Source organism: Aethalodelphis obliquidens, unplaced genomic scaffold, assembly GCF_003676395.1.
Source record: "Aethalodelphis obliquidens isolate GAN/ISIS:26980383/991018 unplaced genomic scaffold, ASM367639v1 scaffold95, whole genome shotgun sequence".
Classification (NCBI taxonomy): Eukaryota; Metazoa; Chordata; class Mammalia; order Artiodactyla; family Delphinidae; genus Aethalodelphis; species Aethalodelphis obliquidens.
In genome coordinates this window covers 1,535,484-1,552,812 of record NW_020838039.1, presented here as the reverse complement: position 1 = coordinate 1,552,812, position 17,329 = coordinate 1,535,484, and the positions used below count along the sequence as shown (strand labels likewise).

The window sequence follows — 17,329 nt, the reverse complement described above, 5'->3', positions numbered from 1 at the left end:
AAGGACCTTAGAGGAATTAACGGTTCATTTGGCAGCAAACTTAGATTTATCAAAAGCACAAAAAGACTTGGCAAAAACAAGTGAGTCGTGTCACCATGTAGGAACCAACAGAGATTTGAAAGAGAGAGAGAGAAGGGGTCAGATGTGAAGGGGGCAGAGAGGAGGTGGCAGCTGGGCCTGCCTGCTTGTCAGAGACAAGGTGCAGGTTGGGCAGCAGCTACTGCAGAGTGACTTGCTTGGGTAAAGGTAAGACCATTGGCAGACTCCGCAAGCTTAGTGACAAATTATACAACTTCATTTATTACTCACAGGTAGGACTGTAGTTTTCAAAGGCATCAGAAAAAAAGGGCTCTGAAATTTGGCCTTTCTACAAAAATGGATTTCATGGCTCTGTGATATCTTTATCTTCTGTGTCAACAGCCATTTTGTCCTTATAACTCAACAACTAAGTTATACGGTTCATGTTTTGCCTTAACTTAGTTTTGCATGATGTTTCATTCCAGAACGCCCAGGCCCTCCTCTGAGCCCTCAAAGAAGGAAATGCTTCCCCCTTCACTTGTGTCATCCTCGTCCTCCCAGAAGCCAGCCAAGCCTGCACAAAAGAGGTCAAGGCAGGAAGCAGACCCCAGTGGCCAGAACCCTCCCAAAAGTGCCAGTAGTAGCAAGGGCAACCACAGAGACTCTTCTGTTTCCAAGCACAGAAAAGTAGAGGGGAAGGGCCCTGGAAGCTCTACAGAACACAAAGTAAGGAGGGGAGGCAGTAATGTACAAAAGGGAATATGTTGGTGTGTCTTTACTTTAAATGCCCAAATAAGATAAGTTTTCTACGATGGTATTTCAGAGCTATTCGTCACTTTTAGTAAAGCAGTAATGAGTTATTTGTGCTTAACGCTCTACTTTTCAGAGGGAGAGTAAAAGATAGTTCATATTACCTGATAATTTAGGCGGCAGTTTATTCTTCTTAAAGTGGTTCAGAGGTGAGAAAACCAGAATAGATTTTTGTGTTAATCTTCTATCAGGTGTTTGGCAGTAAAACATGATAACCCTGGTTAGTTCTTGGTTTGGATGTTTGATCTCAAATACTTTCATTATTAGTGATAATGGGGGAACAAGTATCCACTTTCTTGAATACAGATTCCTTCCTTCCTGTTAACCTGGGGTAGGTGAGTGTGTGTGTGTATGTATTGCTTAAGAGAAAATGTTAAATTTGGCTTTGTTAATAATCTGTTCTCTTGGGCATTCTTGTCTTATGGCTTTTCTGTGTCCCCGATACAATCCAAATCTACAGTTTCAGTTGAATCTAGCTGAGAAAGTGCTTGACCAAGCTAGAGCGTGCAGCATTTGAATTCCTTGCTTTTGAACTATTTTGGGCTAATTTAGAGAGACGGTACAGTTAGGCCAATGGTCTGAAATGTTACAGGGTGATCGGTATGATGATCTTTTTTAAGGGATCTTCTGGAGATACTGCAAATCGTTTTCCAGTGCCTTCTTTGCCAAATGGTAACTCCAAGCCAGGGAAGCCTCACATGAAGTTGGACAAGTAAGGCTCTGGATGCTGCTGCTTCCCCTCCCCCTCCCTCCCCTTCCCCCTGCCTCCTCTTTGCCCTGCCTCTCCTCCCATCCTCGTCCCCCTCCAGTCATCTTAAGTCATCTTGCCCCAGTCCAATACTTTTAGGTTCCTGTGACCCACCCCTGGTCTTTTCTTCTCTTTCAGACAACAAGCAGATTTTCACATGAAGGAGGCCAGAAGGTTGAAGGACAAAGCAGAATTAGTGGTCAGTCTGGGCTCTTTCTCCCTTTGGTGGAATGTTTTCCGTTCAAACACTTGCCATCTGGTTCCAAATCACTAACTGTGACTTGGGGGCGGGGTGTGGGGGGGGTAGGGCTGCGGGGGGCCTGACATTGGCCGCAGTGTAAGCAGGGTCGGAATGAGCGAGGGCTGAGTGGTTCAGTTCCTAGGGAAGTGACACTGTTTTGACTTCACTGATTCCGTCTGATCATGGGCAGAGAGACAAAGTACTAGTTTCACGTTTTATATCTAAATGAATGAAAGTTGATCTACCTGGTAGTGTTTTATTTAATATACATGAGGGCTTCCTTGTCCCACTGAATCAATTCTTTGGATGTGAAAAACAACTCTGGCTTATTGAAAGCTGGTCAATTTGTGGTCACCCCAAAACATTTCAAAAAGTGAGGTAACCTGTTTGCATTCCAAAATTATCTTAACGCCCTGTTTACTGTTAGAGGCTAACAGCGAACAGTGGACCAGTACCATCAGATGAAATTTTAAGGTGAAGGTGATGATTGCACTGTTGGCAAACATGCCTTAAAGAAATGAACTCTCTTTACCTGGTGGCTGTTGGACTTTCTGGAAGGTGGTAGTTTTGTTAATTGCATACATAAATAATGCTTTTATTTCTCTGCTGCAGTATAGTTATATGATACTTGCCCTTTGTCATATTTAAGCATCTAAGACTCTGGGGCCTTTATTTGCTTGGTGTATTCCCCACACCTAAACCCCTACAGATACTGTATGTTGAACTTTGTACCACAAGAGAACAGCATAGGTTGCCTTGATTCTGCCACAGGCAAACCTAACCACAAACTCTGGAGGTCCACGGGGATTGAATCAGATCAGTCCATGGTGGCCTCAAAATCCTAGCCCAGTGTTCTTCAACCCCAGTCTGTAGCCTGGCATCTCTTGTCAGGCTGGGAAGGGCTGGGCTGAGACCCTTTTATCAGGTCCCCATTCACTGGAGTAAAATGTTGATTGAGTCCTTACCATGCTGGATGCTGTAGGAGAGTAAAACACAAATTAGACACTATCTCTCAAGTGACCCTGTACCAACATGACCTGAGTCAGATTAAGATGCCTCAGATAGCACCAAACAGTGGTATCTTTCTAACCTCTTCCTTTCAGTTCTCCAAGGCTGTTACTAGAACTGTATGAATCTTTTGATTTTTGAGAAAGAGTAAATATTCAGTACTTTGTCAGCCAGTTACCAAAAACTTATCTTGACACTGGGCACTAGATTCCTTCATTATTCAAACAAGATTAATACTCCAGGGAACTTTTTGTGTTGCTTTTAATCTATGCATATGCACATCTTCTTTCTCCCTTCCTATGGCTATTGCATCCCATTTTAATAAGTAATGTTAGCTCATTCCACTCTCAAAATATGCCAGTTTGGACAGAAGCCTGAATGGCCAGCCTCTTCACAATATTCTCCTTTACTTGCACAATGTCTCAAAAGATGACCGTCTTGCATTCCAGATAGTGAAGTGCACAACTGAATATAGAGTAGTGTATTTCACCTCTATTCTTATTTTACTTACTGTTAAGGAAATTAGAACTCTACTAGTTTAACCCTGTCTCAGGAGATACATGGAGTTATCACAGGAATATTTTCATTATTAACTTTACAAAATACTTAAGGAAGTGGATACTGGCAAATTGCTTTAGTATAGTTTCCTTTGTGTCTACCCTAAGGCCAATATAAATTTTGGAAATCCCATGAAGAAGATGGTATTGAATAAGTAAACTTGAAGAGTTAAATTCGCACCAGTGAAGCAAACCAATAAGGCCCTATACTGTTGATTATTTGGGACATGCTGATTGATTTTTATTCTTTCTGTCACTAATTTTCTGACCCTGGGTTCTCTAGAAAATTTTTTTTTTTTTTTTTGCGGTACGCGGTCCTCTCCCGTTGCGGAGCACAGACTCCAGACGCACAGGCTCAGCGGCCATGGCCCATGGGCCCAGCCGCTCCGTGGCATGTGGAATCTTCCCAGACCGAGGCACGAACCCGTGTCCCCCGCATCGGCAGGCGGACTCTCAACCACTGCGCCACCAGGGAAGCCCCTAGAAAAAATATTTTTAAAGCAAGTTTTTTTTTGTTTTGGCCATGCCGCATGGTGTATGGGATCTTAGTTCCCCGACCAGGGATCAAACCTATGCCCCCTGCATTGGGAGCACGGAATCTTAACCACTGGACTGCCAGGGAAGTCCCTCAGGTTATTTTTAAAAATTAAAATTAGTAGCCATCTTTCTTTGCCAAACCTTCTTTCTTTGCTGATGTGTCACCATCTCCTTACACTCCACTTGCACCTTTTTGGTTTTCATTCATTCTTTTTGAACATATCAAAGTAGAGACATTAGCAGAAACTACAACCTTGCAAATGTCGTGTTGATCAGTTGCTCTTACAATGTGTGCTGCATATGACGTCTCATATGTAGTGAGACTCGGCACAGTCTCAGTCAAGTTGGCTGAATTCCACCAAGTGAGAAGAGCGTAAGTGACAAAATATGTATTCGGGGTTAGATGACCACCAATAATCTGATTGCATTCATATTTCTACATTCCTGTTAAGGGACTCTGAAATTTTATTCCTGTTGGCCCAGGGGGTAGCCTTGTGCCCTTAACCCAGACTCCCAGAGGAGATGACCTGTTGGGCTCTAAAATACATAAAAAGATTATTGTTTGACATGAAATCTAAGATGCTTGTAAACCATAACATTTTTTACTTATTATAAGATAAACTTCAATTTGTACAAAGAAACAGTGTCTGCATTATTCTAGTTGTGTAGAATAACCTATTTGCCAGGAAAATCATATGATGGGTAATTGCACACTGGTAACAAGGGGACCATGTACTGAGTGCCTTAGTTTGAATATGTACTTTAATAAGGTTTTGAGAGTATAGTCTTATTACAAGATTGTTGTTTCTTTCCTACTGAACTTTTAGTAAAAGAAAATTCTCAGTAGGTCAGAGCTGACGGGCTTTGGTTATGATATTGAGTTTGTTTGTTCTCACACTTCTCTCTAGCCATAGTTAAATTAGGACAGTGGAGGGAAGTTTCTGTAAAGAATGTATGTGAGAAACTAAGTAAAAGTCCGTTTTAGGCTTAACAGTGACCCTGTTCTTCGCCCACAGACGGACAAGGTTGGGAAGGCTTTTAAGTACCTGGAAGCTGCCTTGTCCTTTATTGAGTGTGGCATTGCCATGGAATTGGAAAGCCCAGCGTCCAAGTCGGCTTGCTCCATCTATGCAGAAACCCTAGACCTCATCAAGTAAGTGCAGACTCATTTTGCCTTCCTTTTAAGTACTTCTCTGTCCTTACCTTTATTGCTTTAATCCATTTGAACTTTGGTCTGAAGACAGCTTAACAAAGGGGAGTCTTTAAAAAAGTTACTGATCCAGAAACTTTTTTTTTTTTTTTGGTCATGAACTAAAAATGTATTCCAGATGAAGTGCTAGAGCAGAACAACTGGGTTGGTCTGCATCATTTTGCCAAGTGCACGGTGAAATGCCAAACCCTTCAGGGAGAGGGTTGGTTTTTCCAGTTTTACTTTCTTATCAGATGCCCTCTCATCTCAGCTGAAGCTCTCGTCTTTGTTTATTACCTGTATTTCAGGAGGGGACTCAGTAAGGATACAAGTCTACTTGGGTTCAAGCAGGTGGACAGGTCAGAGAAAAGGCATGTCCTCGCCTAATTTTCTGAATGGCCTGAATTGTTGCTCTAAAGCCTCATTTTTCTTCTGCGTTGCTGTCACGTCTTCACATCTTCAGGAAAAATCAATATAAAACCAAGACAAACATAATAAGATATCTTTGTGTCTGGGATTTTCTGACTGCCTTTTTTTAACCTGATGTACATTTGTATTTTCCTACAGATTCATAATGTCATTAAAATCCTTCTCGGATGCCACAACACCAACACAGGAGAAAATATTTGCTGTTTTATGGTGTGTATTTTTTTCTTTGTCTAAATAGCAAATTACACCTGCTTTTGCATATCTGTTTGCTTAAAGTGAAAATGATCATGAAAAGCGAATCACTACCAGAAAGTGGTAGGATGTGTGGTCAAGGGATTAATCCCACTGATGGTTAATTATTATGAAATGGCATCTACTGCCATTTTACAACCCCATCATTTTACTGATGACTTTGGTCTTGTGACTTAAATTATATCCTTGTATATTTGTGTTGTTTCACCAGTCTTTACTTCTGACGTTAGTGTGAACAGTGCAGTGAGATTCTCGACATACTTTCTCGCGTCGATGAGGAAAGCCCAGTATGTTCATTAGGGTGAACATTAGGGAAAAGGTTAGGTGGCTTGCTCTCTGTAGTAGTGTGATACTCATGAATCGGAGCTAATGCTTCACTTCAACTTATGTTTATGTTCACAGCATGCGTTGCCAGTCCATTTTGAACATGGCTATGTTTCGTTGTAAAAAAGATATAGCAATAAAGTATTCCCGTACTCTTAATGAACACTTCTTCAAGACTTCTTCCAAAGTTGCCCAGGCACCTTCTCCATGCATTGCAAGGTAATGATCAGTCTAATTTAAATAGCTTCCAAAATTAAGTTCGTTCTTTCTTTACCTCTTGCTGTGACTTTGTTTCAAAAATGGTTTACATCTATGTGCTGATTTGCACATTCAGCTGAAATCATTAGCACATTTCTACCTTTTTGAGGAATAGTTAGAAATCAGGGTGTTTGCTGTTTGGGCAACATAAATTAAAAAGATAACTACAGAGAATGTAGGGTCCGGATTTTAGAGCTTTGAGGATATTTGGATATGCCCAACAATGTAAAACAGGCGGAGCCAGCGGAACCAGAGCCAAGGTCCTTTCTCCTTCTATGCAGCACGCTGTCTTAGCATTTCAGTAAACAAGAACTTTCCGGAACCAGTTCCCTCCTCCCTTCTCCAGGGTCTGTAACAGTGATATTAAGAATCAAAACAGCTATCTCTAGCTAAATTTTTCCCCCCACTTTTTGCTCATTTGTTCCATAAGCTGTCGAAAAACAGAGTCCTTGTGCGGGTGTTTTTAAGATGAAGATAGAATTTTCTTCCCTTTGGTACTTGCCTAGTATTTTTTTTTTTTAATTTAGTCGTATTCCTTGAAAAGCTCCCAGTTCTGACGGGTTTTGCTATTTTAAGAACATCACCTAGAAGATTGCCCCATTTCCAGCACATTCAAAAGAAGAGATTCCCATATGGCCTCTCTTAAAAAAAGAAAGTCCTGATTGAGAAGCATCTTCTTTACCTCTGAAAATTTTCATGACTCCTACCTCTGAGATATTATTCTAAGTTAATAGGTTGTCAGTCACATGAGTTTAGATCACTCCTTCACCATTTGTCTAGCACCTTCCTTGTACCAAACCTTGCTTTAGGTGCAGGGAAGCAGCAGTAAACAAAGCAGACAGGAATTGCTGCCCTCGGGGAGCTTCTGCTCTAGTTCTTCAAAATGAACTTTCTGCTGGGGTTGCTTAGGATCCATTAGAGTTCATGAAGCCCAAGGGCAGATGTAACTATGTGATGAGGCCACTGCTGCTGACCCATCTTTCCATTTCATATCCATCACTTCTTTAACGACCGAGTGACTTCACTTGTGTTTCTCGTTTGATCCGCATCAAGGCACTTGTGAACTTGCAGGTGTAGGTAGACAGTCAGTAGGAGAACACAGAGCACAGTGTGAGTCCCCTGATGCCCAGTCTCCTCATGGGCTGCCCTCTGTTCAGTCAGTTATGGGCTCAGCAGGTGTTTATCCAGAGCACCTCCTGTGCTAAGGGCTAGAAATGCAGAGATTAGGAAGAGATGGTCCCTGCCTGTGAGGTGCTTGTGAGGCAGGAAAAGGAATAGACAGAAAAGTATAATGAGGTGTGATAAATGCAAAGAGACGAGTTCAAGTGGTGACAGAAAGGAAGCTGTGCTGTATCCCCAGTGTCTGGAGGAGAGCTACGTGCAGAGTAGGAGCTCAGTGACGTGTATTGAGTGGATGAGAGAATGAATATATCGGAGATGAGGACCATTTCTCAGGGGAAGTATTGTCTTCCTAGGAGAAGTTGGAATAGGGGTTGGGGAGAGAAGGGATTCCAGGCAAGGGAGTAAAGTATGTAAAGGGCCTGGGAAATACACTTGGAATACAGATTTGCCCGCCTGATTCTATGTCCAGTGAAGAACACCTTACGTCTCTCCAGTGACTTTTTCCATTTGGAGGGCCCCATCCCACTGTGTTTTATGAAATAAATTTCTGGAATACTGAAGGTGAAGGGTGCGGTGCCTCTCTGACCTTGTAGAAGTGATTTTAGAAGTGATTGTCATTTTGGCAAGTACACGCTAAAGCCTTGTGACTTGGACTGCAGTTCCAGAAACAGGAGATCTGTGATCTAGGAGTTCAGGTGACTAACCAGTTCTCTTTTCTTCCACCTTCCAGAAGCACAGGCACACCATCCCCCCTCTCTCCAATGCCTTCTCCAGCCAGCTCCATAGGATCCCAGTCAAGTGCTGGCAGTGTGGGGAGCGGGGGGATGCCCGCCACCATCAGCACCCCAGTCACCATCCAAAACATGACATCTTCCTATGTCACCATTACTTCCCATGTCCTTACCGCCTTTGATCTTTGGGAACAGGCTGAGGTCCTTACCAGGAAGAATAAAGGTAAATGGCTCTGTCGTGGTTGTTACTGGGCCATGGGGATTGGGAGGGGAATAACGTTGTATTTTCTGTTCAGTGTTTTGGCCTTTTTTTTTTCTTTTTTAAAATTATAGTTGATTTACAATGTGTTAATTTCTGCTGTACAGCAAAGTGATTCAGTTACACACATAAATACATTCTTTTCCATATTCTTTTCCATTATGGTTTATCACAGGATATTGAATATAGTTCCCTGTGCTATACAGTAGGACCCTGTTGTGTATCCATTCTATATGTAATAGTTTGCATCAACTAACCCCAAACTCCCAGTCCATCCCTCTCCCGCCTCCCCTACCCCTTGGCAACCACAAGTCTGTTTTGGTTTGTAGATAGGTCCATTTGTTCTACATTTTAGATTCCACATATAAGTGATATCATATAGTGTTTGTCTTTCTCTGTCTGACCTTACTTCACTTAGTATGATAATTTCTAAGTCCATCCATGTTGCTGCAAATGGCATTATCTCATTCTTTTTCGTGGCTGAATAGTATTCCATTGTATATATGTTCCACATCTTTATCCGTTCACCTGTCAATGGACATTTAGGTTGTTTCCATGTCATGGCTGTTGTGAATAGTGCTGCTGTGAACATAGGGGTGCATGTATCTTTTTGAGTTAAAGTTTTGTCCAGATATGTGCCCAGGAGTGGGATTGCTGGATCATATGGTAGTTCTATTTTTAGCTTTCTGAGGAACCTCCATACTGTTTTCCGTAGTGGCTGCACCAACTCACATTCCCACCATCTGTTCAGTGTTTTGAAGAAAAGGAAGTGTGCAGCTGTTTACTCTTCTCACGTTTTCTCCATGCTGTCACAATTCTTTCCTGAGCTCTGTGGCATGGAGATAGATTTCTGTGACTAGACCTTAGCAAAATTAAATCAGAAGTGGCTTTAGCACGTTGCCCCTTTGGAAGTTTTGGTATCGTTATTTCACCCTGAACTGAAGTGCTAGCAAAAGGGCTAAGCAAATGCAGATGGAAAGTCATTGGCTGTCCCCAGGCACAACACATTTGAGATGGGAAGTAGCATAACCCAAAATACTGCATTTATTCTTCAACCCAGAAATGTAAAATGGATGGAGCACCTGATGGCTGAGGAAGAAAAAAGCAGCTGAAACTACAAATACATATTTGTTTCATAATCACTAACTTTAAGCCAGTAGTTCTCTAATTTACGGGTCTTCAGAAAGATGTACTGTACAATGGTCAATTGTTAATGTCATTCAAAGACATCAGGTTCATCTGTTTACCAAGCTAGAAATATAGTATGTAGTTTCACTTTTTTAAATGCAACAGCTGTGCGGAAATTTTTTTATCATTAACACTTGAAGTAATAAAATAGGCTTCATTTATTAATAAATGTTTCATTTGATTTATTTTTATATTATAGTTCCATTTGTGAGGCTTGTGACTTTTGTTTATCAGCTATAATTTCTACACTTGTAAGGCTTAAAAGGAAGCCAACGAATTAAAAGAAAATTGCAAATAACGTTTGTCCCTTTAGTCTTCCCTTAGTTGTGTAATTGTTTTAATTCACTTTGCCTTTGCAGAAGTTTGGGTATCTTTGAAGTGCTGTTGAGTCTCATCTGGGAAGATTATGTAAATTGCATTCTCCTTGCTTATTATATGGGTAGAATGGGGAAAAAAGGCAAGACAAATTCTCATTAAATTCTGTGCATATTTCTGTTATGCTTTCTGTTTCTGTAGTTGGTTCTGAGGTGAATATGCCCTATTCTGTTTGGAAGAATGGCCTTTTAGTTATATAGCCAAAGACATTTAGTATTTTCTGGTTTCTTAAGGTGTTATTGTACCATTTTGTAAAAGGAATATTATTATTATTAAAATTGTTTGGTAAATATTTTTGACAAATTACCTTCTGAAGCAGCCACAACTTAGAAAGGTAATGTCAAAACTAAGGTGATTTTTTTTTTTTTTAAAAAAAGACCCAGCCAAAATAAGGTGTGAATTTGTCATACTGTTAAACTGAAATTGGTAACAAAATGTATCCCCTTCCAGTTTACTTTTTTGGGTTTTAGAGTAATTGAAAATTTTATTTTATTATATTTAAAATAATTTCTAAGTGTGAGCAGCAAGACTGACTGTAGTTTCCGTTTTTATTTTCTGTGGACAGACTTGATAAACTGGAGACCCTGAAGCAGGATTACCGAAATTGTAGTGTCAGGATTTTAGCTGTACCAGAGGCTTTTATGTGCTACACATAATTTGTATAAAGTTTTATATGGGCAAATTGGGTACATAAATAGTCTCTATTTTTCTAAGGGAATGCAATAAATGTAGCATCGTGAATAAATATAACTTTTATAATCCTTAAAAACATACTGCGTTTATTGCTTGTTTTCAGTATATGTTAAGAAAGATGGTTAGCAACAGTATAGGAAATATGGCTTAGTAAATATTCTTGGGTCTTGTTTGTGAAGAACACCCTTGGAGAAATCCAAGGTTTAGGAGATGGTCAAGCATCTGTTAGAGAAACTGCTTGGTGTCAGTGCTAGTGACCACTGAGCAAATGCTTATATGTAAATACCAGATTAAAGCCTTGACGTGCTCTTTCCTGGCTATAGGGAAGAAGTCGGCCAGCTGGCTGTGGCCACTTACTTTCCTCACAGCCTCTTCAAACCTTGTTTTCTTTCTTAGCAAACTAATGATGCTTTTTTTTTTTATTTAAACATGTTGAGTATTTTTATTTGTTTATTTTCATTCATGTGTCCATTGATCCAAAAGTATAAATGGAGTATTTTCCACTGTCAGCCACTGTGCCAGGCATTAGGGAGTCACTCTGAAACAAATTTAGTTCCTCCCTTTTTAGACTAGTGGAGGGATGTGGAGAGTTAGCAAACCATTACAGTAGATGGTGAGGTTTTTTTTCTTTTTTTGCTCTGCTAGATGACGTACAGAATACTGTGGGAATGTAGTTTCTGGAGCCTTGCCTTTTTATGTTTTCACGTTTATTTTGTGTGTGCACGTGTGTTTACATGTTGGGCTTGCTTTGTTTGCAGAATTCTTTGCTCAGCTCGGCACAGGTGTGTGCACCCTGGCCCTTGACAGCAGTCTGATGGACCTGGTGCGCTATACAAGACAGGGCTTTCAGCGGCTGAAACAAGTAACCAAAACACCTTAATGGAGGCCCAGGTTGATCTGATGCCTTGAGAACTTTTTTGCACGTTGGAAGCCTCAAAACAGTCCAGACATTTGTCTCATCAGGATACCAAACTCGAGAAGAGAAGCACCATGAGATGGCCAGGATATTTGTTCACTGAAACTCAAGAACTATGGAATCATTGGTTGGACAGGATGGTTTTGTAGAAGCAGAAATGAGGAGGCTGGCCTCAGAGATGATCTTGCCTTTCCTTGCTAAAGGACAGAAGTGCAATGTAGCCTGAGTGGGCTTATGAATGGTCTAGAAACATTTCCGTCTTTTTTTAACCAGCAGGATGCAAATGAAATGAGGAGGAGCAATTTCAACTCTGGAAGCAAATTCACATCATCTCAGTAGCCACATTAGTTCATTCCTAGAAGGAATTTTTTTTTTTTAAAACAGTGAATTGTGGTGTAGGGTTTTGTGGGTGATTTTTTTTTTCTTTTAAGTTTTGGGGGAAATATTTGTTTAATAAATTCTAATGGTCATCTATAAAACATAAGTTGTGAAGGACTCCACTGTACCCCACTTTCTGCCATTGAACAGTGGCTTTGATAATACCAGGTATTGTCCTAATTTATAAAATTGAAGGCAACCCACCTCCCGACCCCCCATTGCCTGGATACTGCACGTTCAACCCAGCTCTGATTTCTCCGTTACTGTGCTGGAAGGTGGCCCCGTTGGGCTGGGGGAGAGAGGAGCTTCAGCGCACAGGGAAGCCGTCTCCACCCCCATCTGCATCCCCATCTCCATGTACCACGGAGGACTGGGCGCTGCCGTTCCCACCCCCTGCTCCAGAGAAAGGCAGTCACATTGACTGTACTCTGCATTTTCTACTTTGGGGAAGAAGGAAACCAACATTTATCCGTGACCAGATGGTTGAAGTGCTTTTTAATTTTTGTTTAAGTAGAGCTGGAATTTGAGGTGCTGATCTGTGGTCTCCAGTTATGTGGTAACTCACGTTGTCTACCAACTCAGAGTTTTGTCAGCGAACAAAGAAAAGTGAAATCTACTTCTTAGAGAGGCTATATTTTTCTGCTACGAATTACTTTATATTTATAGCAAAACTAGACTTGGAGAGCCCTTGATTGTCTAGGGGAAATTAACTCCCTGAGAGGCTGTGGAGATTTGGGGTGGTTTATTAGACTTTCAAAAAAAAAAAAGTCACCACATGCCTTCAGTCCAGAGTGTTCTCAATCAACTAGATGTGATTAGATTGAAGAGGAACTGTGGCCTTCCCATAAGTTGTTATTGCCAGATTCTGTACATTAAACCAAGTTTATTTTGAATGACCTAAAGTGGGGGAAAAAAAACCAAACAGAATTCCCACATATCCATAAGCACAGATTTTTTTTCATTGAAACTTTGAGGGTTATTATTGGAAGCATTATTTCGAGTGCAGTGTTTTTAGAAGCTAATTCTTTTTATCCCTTTTAGAAGTAGAATTTGCACATCTGTTACAGTTGAGGAGTGAGTGTTAACGCTACAACTGGTTTATTTTTCTGCCTTCACCCCATCTCCGCCCCCTACGAGCTGTTGCCTACCAAGCATGTTTGACATTGTCATGTTCATTAGTGAAGAAGGGAGTACCATCTTTATTTATAATGAAGAGGTCTAAGGTCCGTATGATGAATGTAAGAACTTTCTTGGTAACTATATAAAAGGGATGTGTAGCGGATGGGAGTGATGCTTATTTTTCACAATATAAATTGTTTGTGTGAAGCTGTTCCTTCAGTGTCTTACGGTATCCAGCCTGTTCTTTGGTTATCACTAGCTAGGACAGAGGTCTGTTACTTCATGTTTAGGTTAAAGCGAGAGAATTACAACAGTAGTAATATCCGAGCATAAGAACTTGATGTGCGATCTTGATGGACTGATTTCATTTACTGATGTTCTAAAGCAGAGCCATGGTCCTTTTTAAACTACTCGTTTAAAAAGCAGCCTGTTGTTAAATGAACAGTAATTGCCTGGTAGGTTGTCTGCTTGTGGCATTGTGTGTCCATCTCTTATATGTAGGAGACAGGACACCAGAAGCAGGCTTATGTGGTTACTTAACATCTTTTTTCCCCCTTACTCCCTTGGCCATTCCCGCTCCCTTCACCCCGTCACTCCCCAGTACAAGCCACCTGTCAGTTTGGAAGAGTGTGTTCTTGAGGACAGGTTCTGATCTATGCAGACCGTGCTGAGTGTGTGTGTCTTGTCAGGAGCCACAGTGTCCCCTTGACTGAAGACATTTCCAAGGCAATTTCTCAGCCATTTCTAAAAGAGGTAATTGCTTTTTCAGTGGCCTTATTCTTTGTGTGTGTGTTTGTTTCCCTGACCTTTATATTAAGATTTTATTTGTCCCTTAAAAAACTAACGAGTTTGCAGAGATCAGTTTGTACTGTTTTGATCATGGAATATTTCTGATGCTTACTGCAAAATGCATTTTACCTAAAAGAATTCTTAATGGCTACTTTTAAAGTAGAGTATGTAAAAGGGTAGTGGCTGATGAATCCTTAAGGTTCATAAGGTCTTTTCGCTGTTGCAGTTGTATATAGAAATCTAAAGGATTTTTAAATCATTTGCACTTTTCCACTGCATGCTTAAATTCCCAAAGGCAAAATTTGTACTGAGGTAGATAATTGAAAGGACTAGATTATAAAATCAAGCCTTTGAATATGTGAAGTTCTTATAACAACCGTAATAGTACACACTTCACAGTGAGACAAATACAGAACATCTTGAGTAAAAATGGAGTGTAAAAACCTTGCCTTTGGCACTACAGTTTCGTGTGTGTGTGTCTATCTTTACTAGGAAATGGAAGAACACTGTTTTACTTTAAAAAACGTTGAATGTTTCTGTCCTTCCTGGAGGTAATTAAAATGTGAATCACCGAGTTTAAGATTTTAGCCAGACTAAGGGCCCTGATAAACAATGATAAAACACTTCACTGAAATTTACCAAATTACACTGGGTTAAGAATGTGAAAACGTCCTTCATATGCCAGCTGTGGGAGGGTCCAGCTGGCATATTATCAGGACCAGAACTACAACAGGAAAATGACTTAGCTGGTGCTATGATTTAATCACAATACTGAATGGGAAAAGCCTCTTGATTTTTTTTTTTTTTGAACAAAAGGACCTTTATTTTATAATCTGTTTTGACCAAAATGTTTAGCTATTTCCCCTAGACAAATTGGACCACACTTATCTCCCTTATCCTATATCCTTTAATTCCCGATCTCAGGATGTTTAGAAGCTAACAAACTACCCCTTTCTGGCTGAAAACTTGCCTTAATTGGTACCTTAAATATTAACATTAGTAGGATCAGGAGCTTAACTTTTTTTTTTTATGATTCCTGTTCAGTAATTTTTAGAAGCAAAAAGAAACCATTGTGCCCTCCAAAATGAATAAAACTCTTATCTCTGATATATGAAAGGAAATGTGTGTGTACATATACACACACACACACAGACTAAGAGGCTGGCTAAATTGGATATATTTATTGTGCCTTTGTTGACCACACCTAATTTTGGAATAATGCTGTATTCATTTTGCCATGGCTTTAAGAGATGTTAGGTGGGTCTTGCACCTTTTTCTCTTCTGCTTCATGAAGTTTGAGGTGTATTTGTGCATCTTTAGGTAAATGAATCAAATAAGGCTTGATTCCCTACCTCCCACACAGATTCTACTTTCTCTTAAGGATTTGTTTGCCCAGACACTACACAAAATCTGTGAAAAACTTTGCCACCTCATCTCTTACACTCTTTACCACTGATTAGCAGTATTTAAATCTTGCTAGAATATTTGGCCTTCTTTTAGAAACACAGATGTAGAGATTTCCTCATTGTGGTTGTGGAGGGGTGTCAGGATTGTAGCGGTACTTGGTCCCTTTCTCTCTTGCTCTAGTGGTTGCCTCTTTTGTTTTTGGTCCTACTTAGAATTTGTGGATGCAGGTTTTTTTCCTATATTTTTGTCATTTTGTTTGTGGGAGGTGGAGTGGCAGAATAACAAACATGGTGTTGGGGATTTTCCTTCAAACATTGCAAGTGGTATTTCCACCATACACACCTCAAATATCCAATCCAGTTGTGTCAGTCACCGAAAATCTGAGAACGAATTGTGACCACTGGCCATGCTCTTTAGTTCGTATTTATGAGGTGTTGACAAGCACCCATCTGCCACCTCTCTTAAGGTAGCTGTAAATTTCCTGTTGTCCCGGGGAAAGCCACTCTATTCTTTCTGTTCGCGGTGTGTTGGATATCAACAGGTACTGTGCTGGGTAGAGAAGTGCCTGTATTTCTCTACCCAAGACAGCAGGAAGGAAACTTACAGCTCCCTGGGAGCCTAGATATTACTATATCGACCTGGAAGGACAAAGAAATAAGACCACTGACAGCGAGGCTGGCCGAGCTGCACTGGTCAGACCAGGCAGTGGCTAACCTAAGGAAGATAACTTGCTTTGCTTACAAGTAGATGTTTAAGTGATGCTGAATACAGGCAGTATTAACTTTTGTTAATTAACTTTTGTTTAAGAACAAAAGGCAGTACTCGCCTTTTGTTCAGGCCATCAACATGTATTGTTAAAATTACTGCACATCCCCTCCTCAGATACCAAGTATACACTGTTCATGTTGGTGTGTGTGTTTATACACGTGTGTCCCAAATCTTGTGTTGGTTTTTTTTTGTCTTTCTTCTCCTGAATGTGATCATATTTTGGATGATACCTGAGCAGGGTTGCCTTTTTTTATTTATTACCATTATATATTATATTATATTATATATTTTTTGCTTTCTTATAACTTTGGAGGAAAGTCAAATCTTGGTATTATTAAAATTGTTTAAAAAAGAATAAATTGTCCAGTTGATAAATGAAGATCACTGGTCTGTCTCTAAAATAATATGAACTTTTCTTTAATTATTGTGTAATAATGTGCCAGCTATCTAGTCCACACAATGGTTTTGTATGTAGGATAGGGAAGCAGTGATGCGCTCAGTGGAAAGATGTGCAACACAGACAAGGGGGACTCCATGTGTTTTATCTACTTCAGCAATGGAACTGAAACTAGGGGCTTTTGTGAATAAAATTTAGCTGCCTTGTACAGTCCTTTGAAAGAGACATACGTGATCTGTGAGAATTATAGTTTTCTTTTTTTAGAAGAAAAATTTGCAAAAGATCTTTCCAAAGATACCGTGCCACAGATCTTTTGTTTATTGTTCTCTGTAATAAGGATTAATTGCTGTTTAAAAAACCATGTAATTGACTTGTTCGTCTTCAAATTCTTTACTTTTCACAAGAGGATGGAGCTGTAAAAAAAAAAAAATTAATAAAAATTTAGAGAAATCATTGGCGTGGAATCCATGCTTTCACTTTGCTTGAATAAATAATTCCTAAAATTGCTATATGTAATTACTGCTTAGAGCCAAGGAGAGTCTCACATGGAATAATTTGCCCTTATTCACAGTATGTATTTATTGTTGAAATGGGAAAGGAGCGGGCAGAGGGTAGCTCATCTTTCTGTTCAGTTTATTTTCAAGATCTCAATCACTGCACTCGTGGTGCAGTGGTTAAGAATCCGCCTGCCAATGCAGGGGACATGGGTTCGAGCCCTGGTCCAGGGAGATCTCACATGCCACCGAGCAACTAAGCCGGTGCGGCGCAACTGCTGAGCCTGTGCTCTAGAGCCCGGAGCCACAACTGTTGAAGCCC

At 40.3% G+C, this 17,329-nt stretch overlaps 1 protein-coding gene across 13 annotated transcripts in view; it reads left to right on the top strand.

The window, feature by feature from the left end:
• Positions 1-16,966, top strand: part of AFF1 (ALF transcription elongation factor 1) — a 207,507-nt gene extending 190,541 nt beyond the window's left edge. For 12 of the 13 annotated variants that reach the window (XM_027095842.1, XM_027095846.1, XM_027095841.1 and 9 more), the window contains 8 exons: positions 504-744; positions 1,449-1,540; positions 1,715-1,775; positions 4,936-5,072; positions 5,676-5,747; positions 6,192-6,332; positions 8,224-8,447; positions 11,498-16,966. In XM_027095842.1, coding sequence (XP_026951643.1) covers positions 504-744; positions 1,449-1,540; positions 1,715-1,775; positions 4,936-5,072; positions 5,676-5,747; positions 6,192-6,332; positions 8,224-8,447; positions 11,498-11,619 — 1,090 coding nt within the window. In that variant the 3' untranslated portion in view covers positions 11,620-16,966. The remainder of the gene's footprint in view (positions 1-503; positions 745-1,448; positions 1,541-1,714; positions 1,776-4,935; positions 5,073-5,675; positions 5,748-6,191; positions 6,333-8,223; positions 8,448-11,497) is intronic. The other variant, XM_027095849.1, reaches the window with a different exon arrangement.
• Positions 16,967-17,329: the final 363 nt, after the last annotated feature.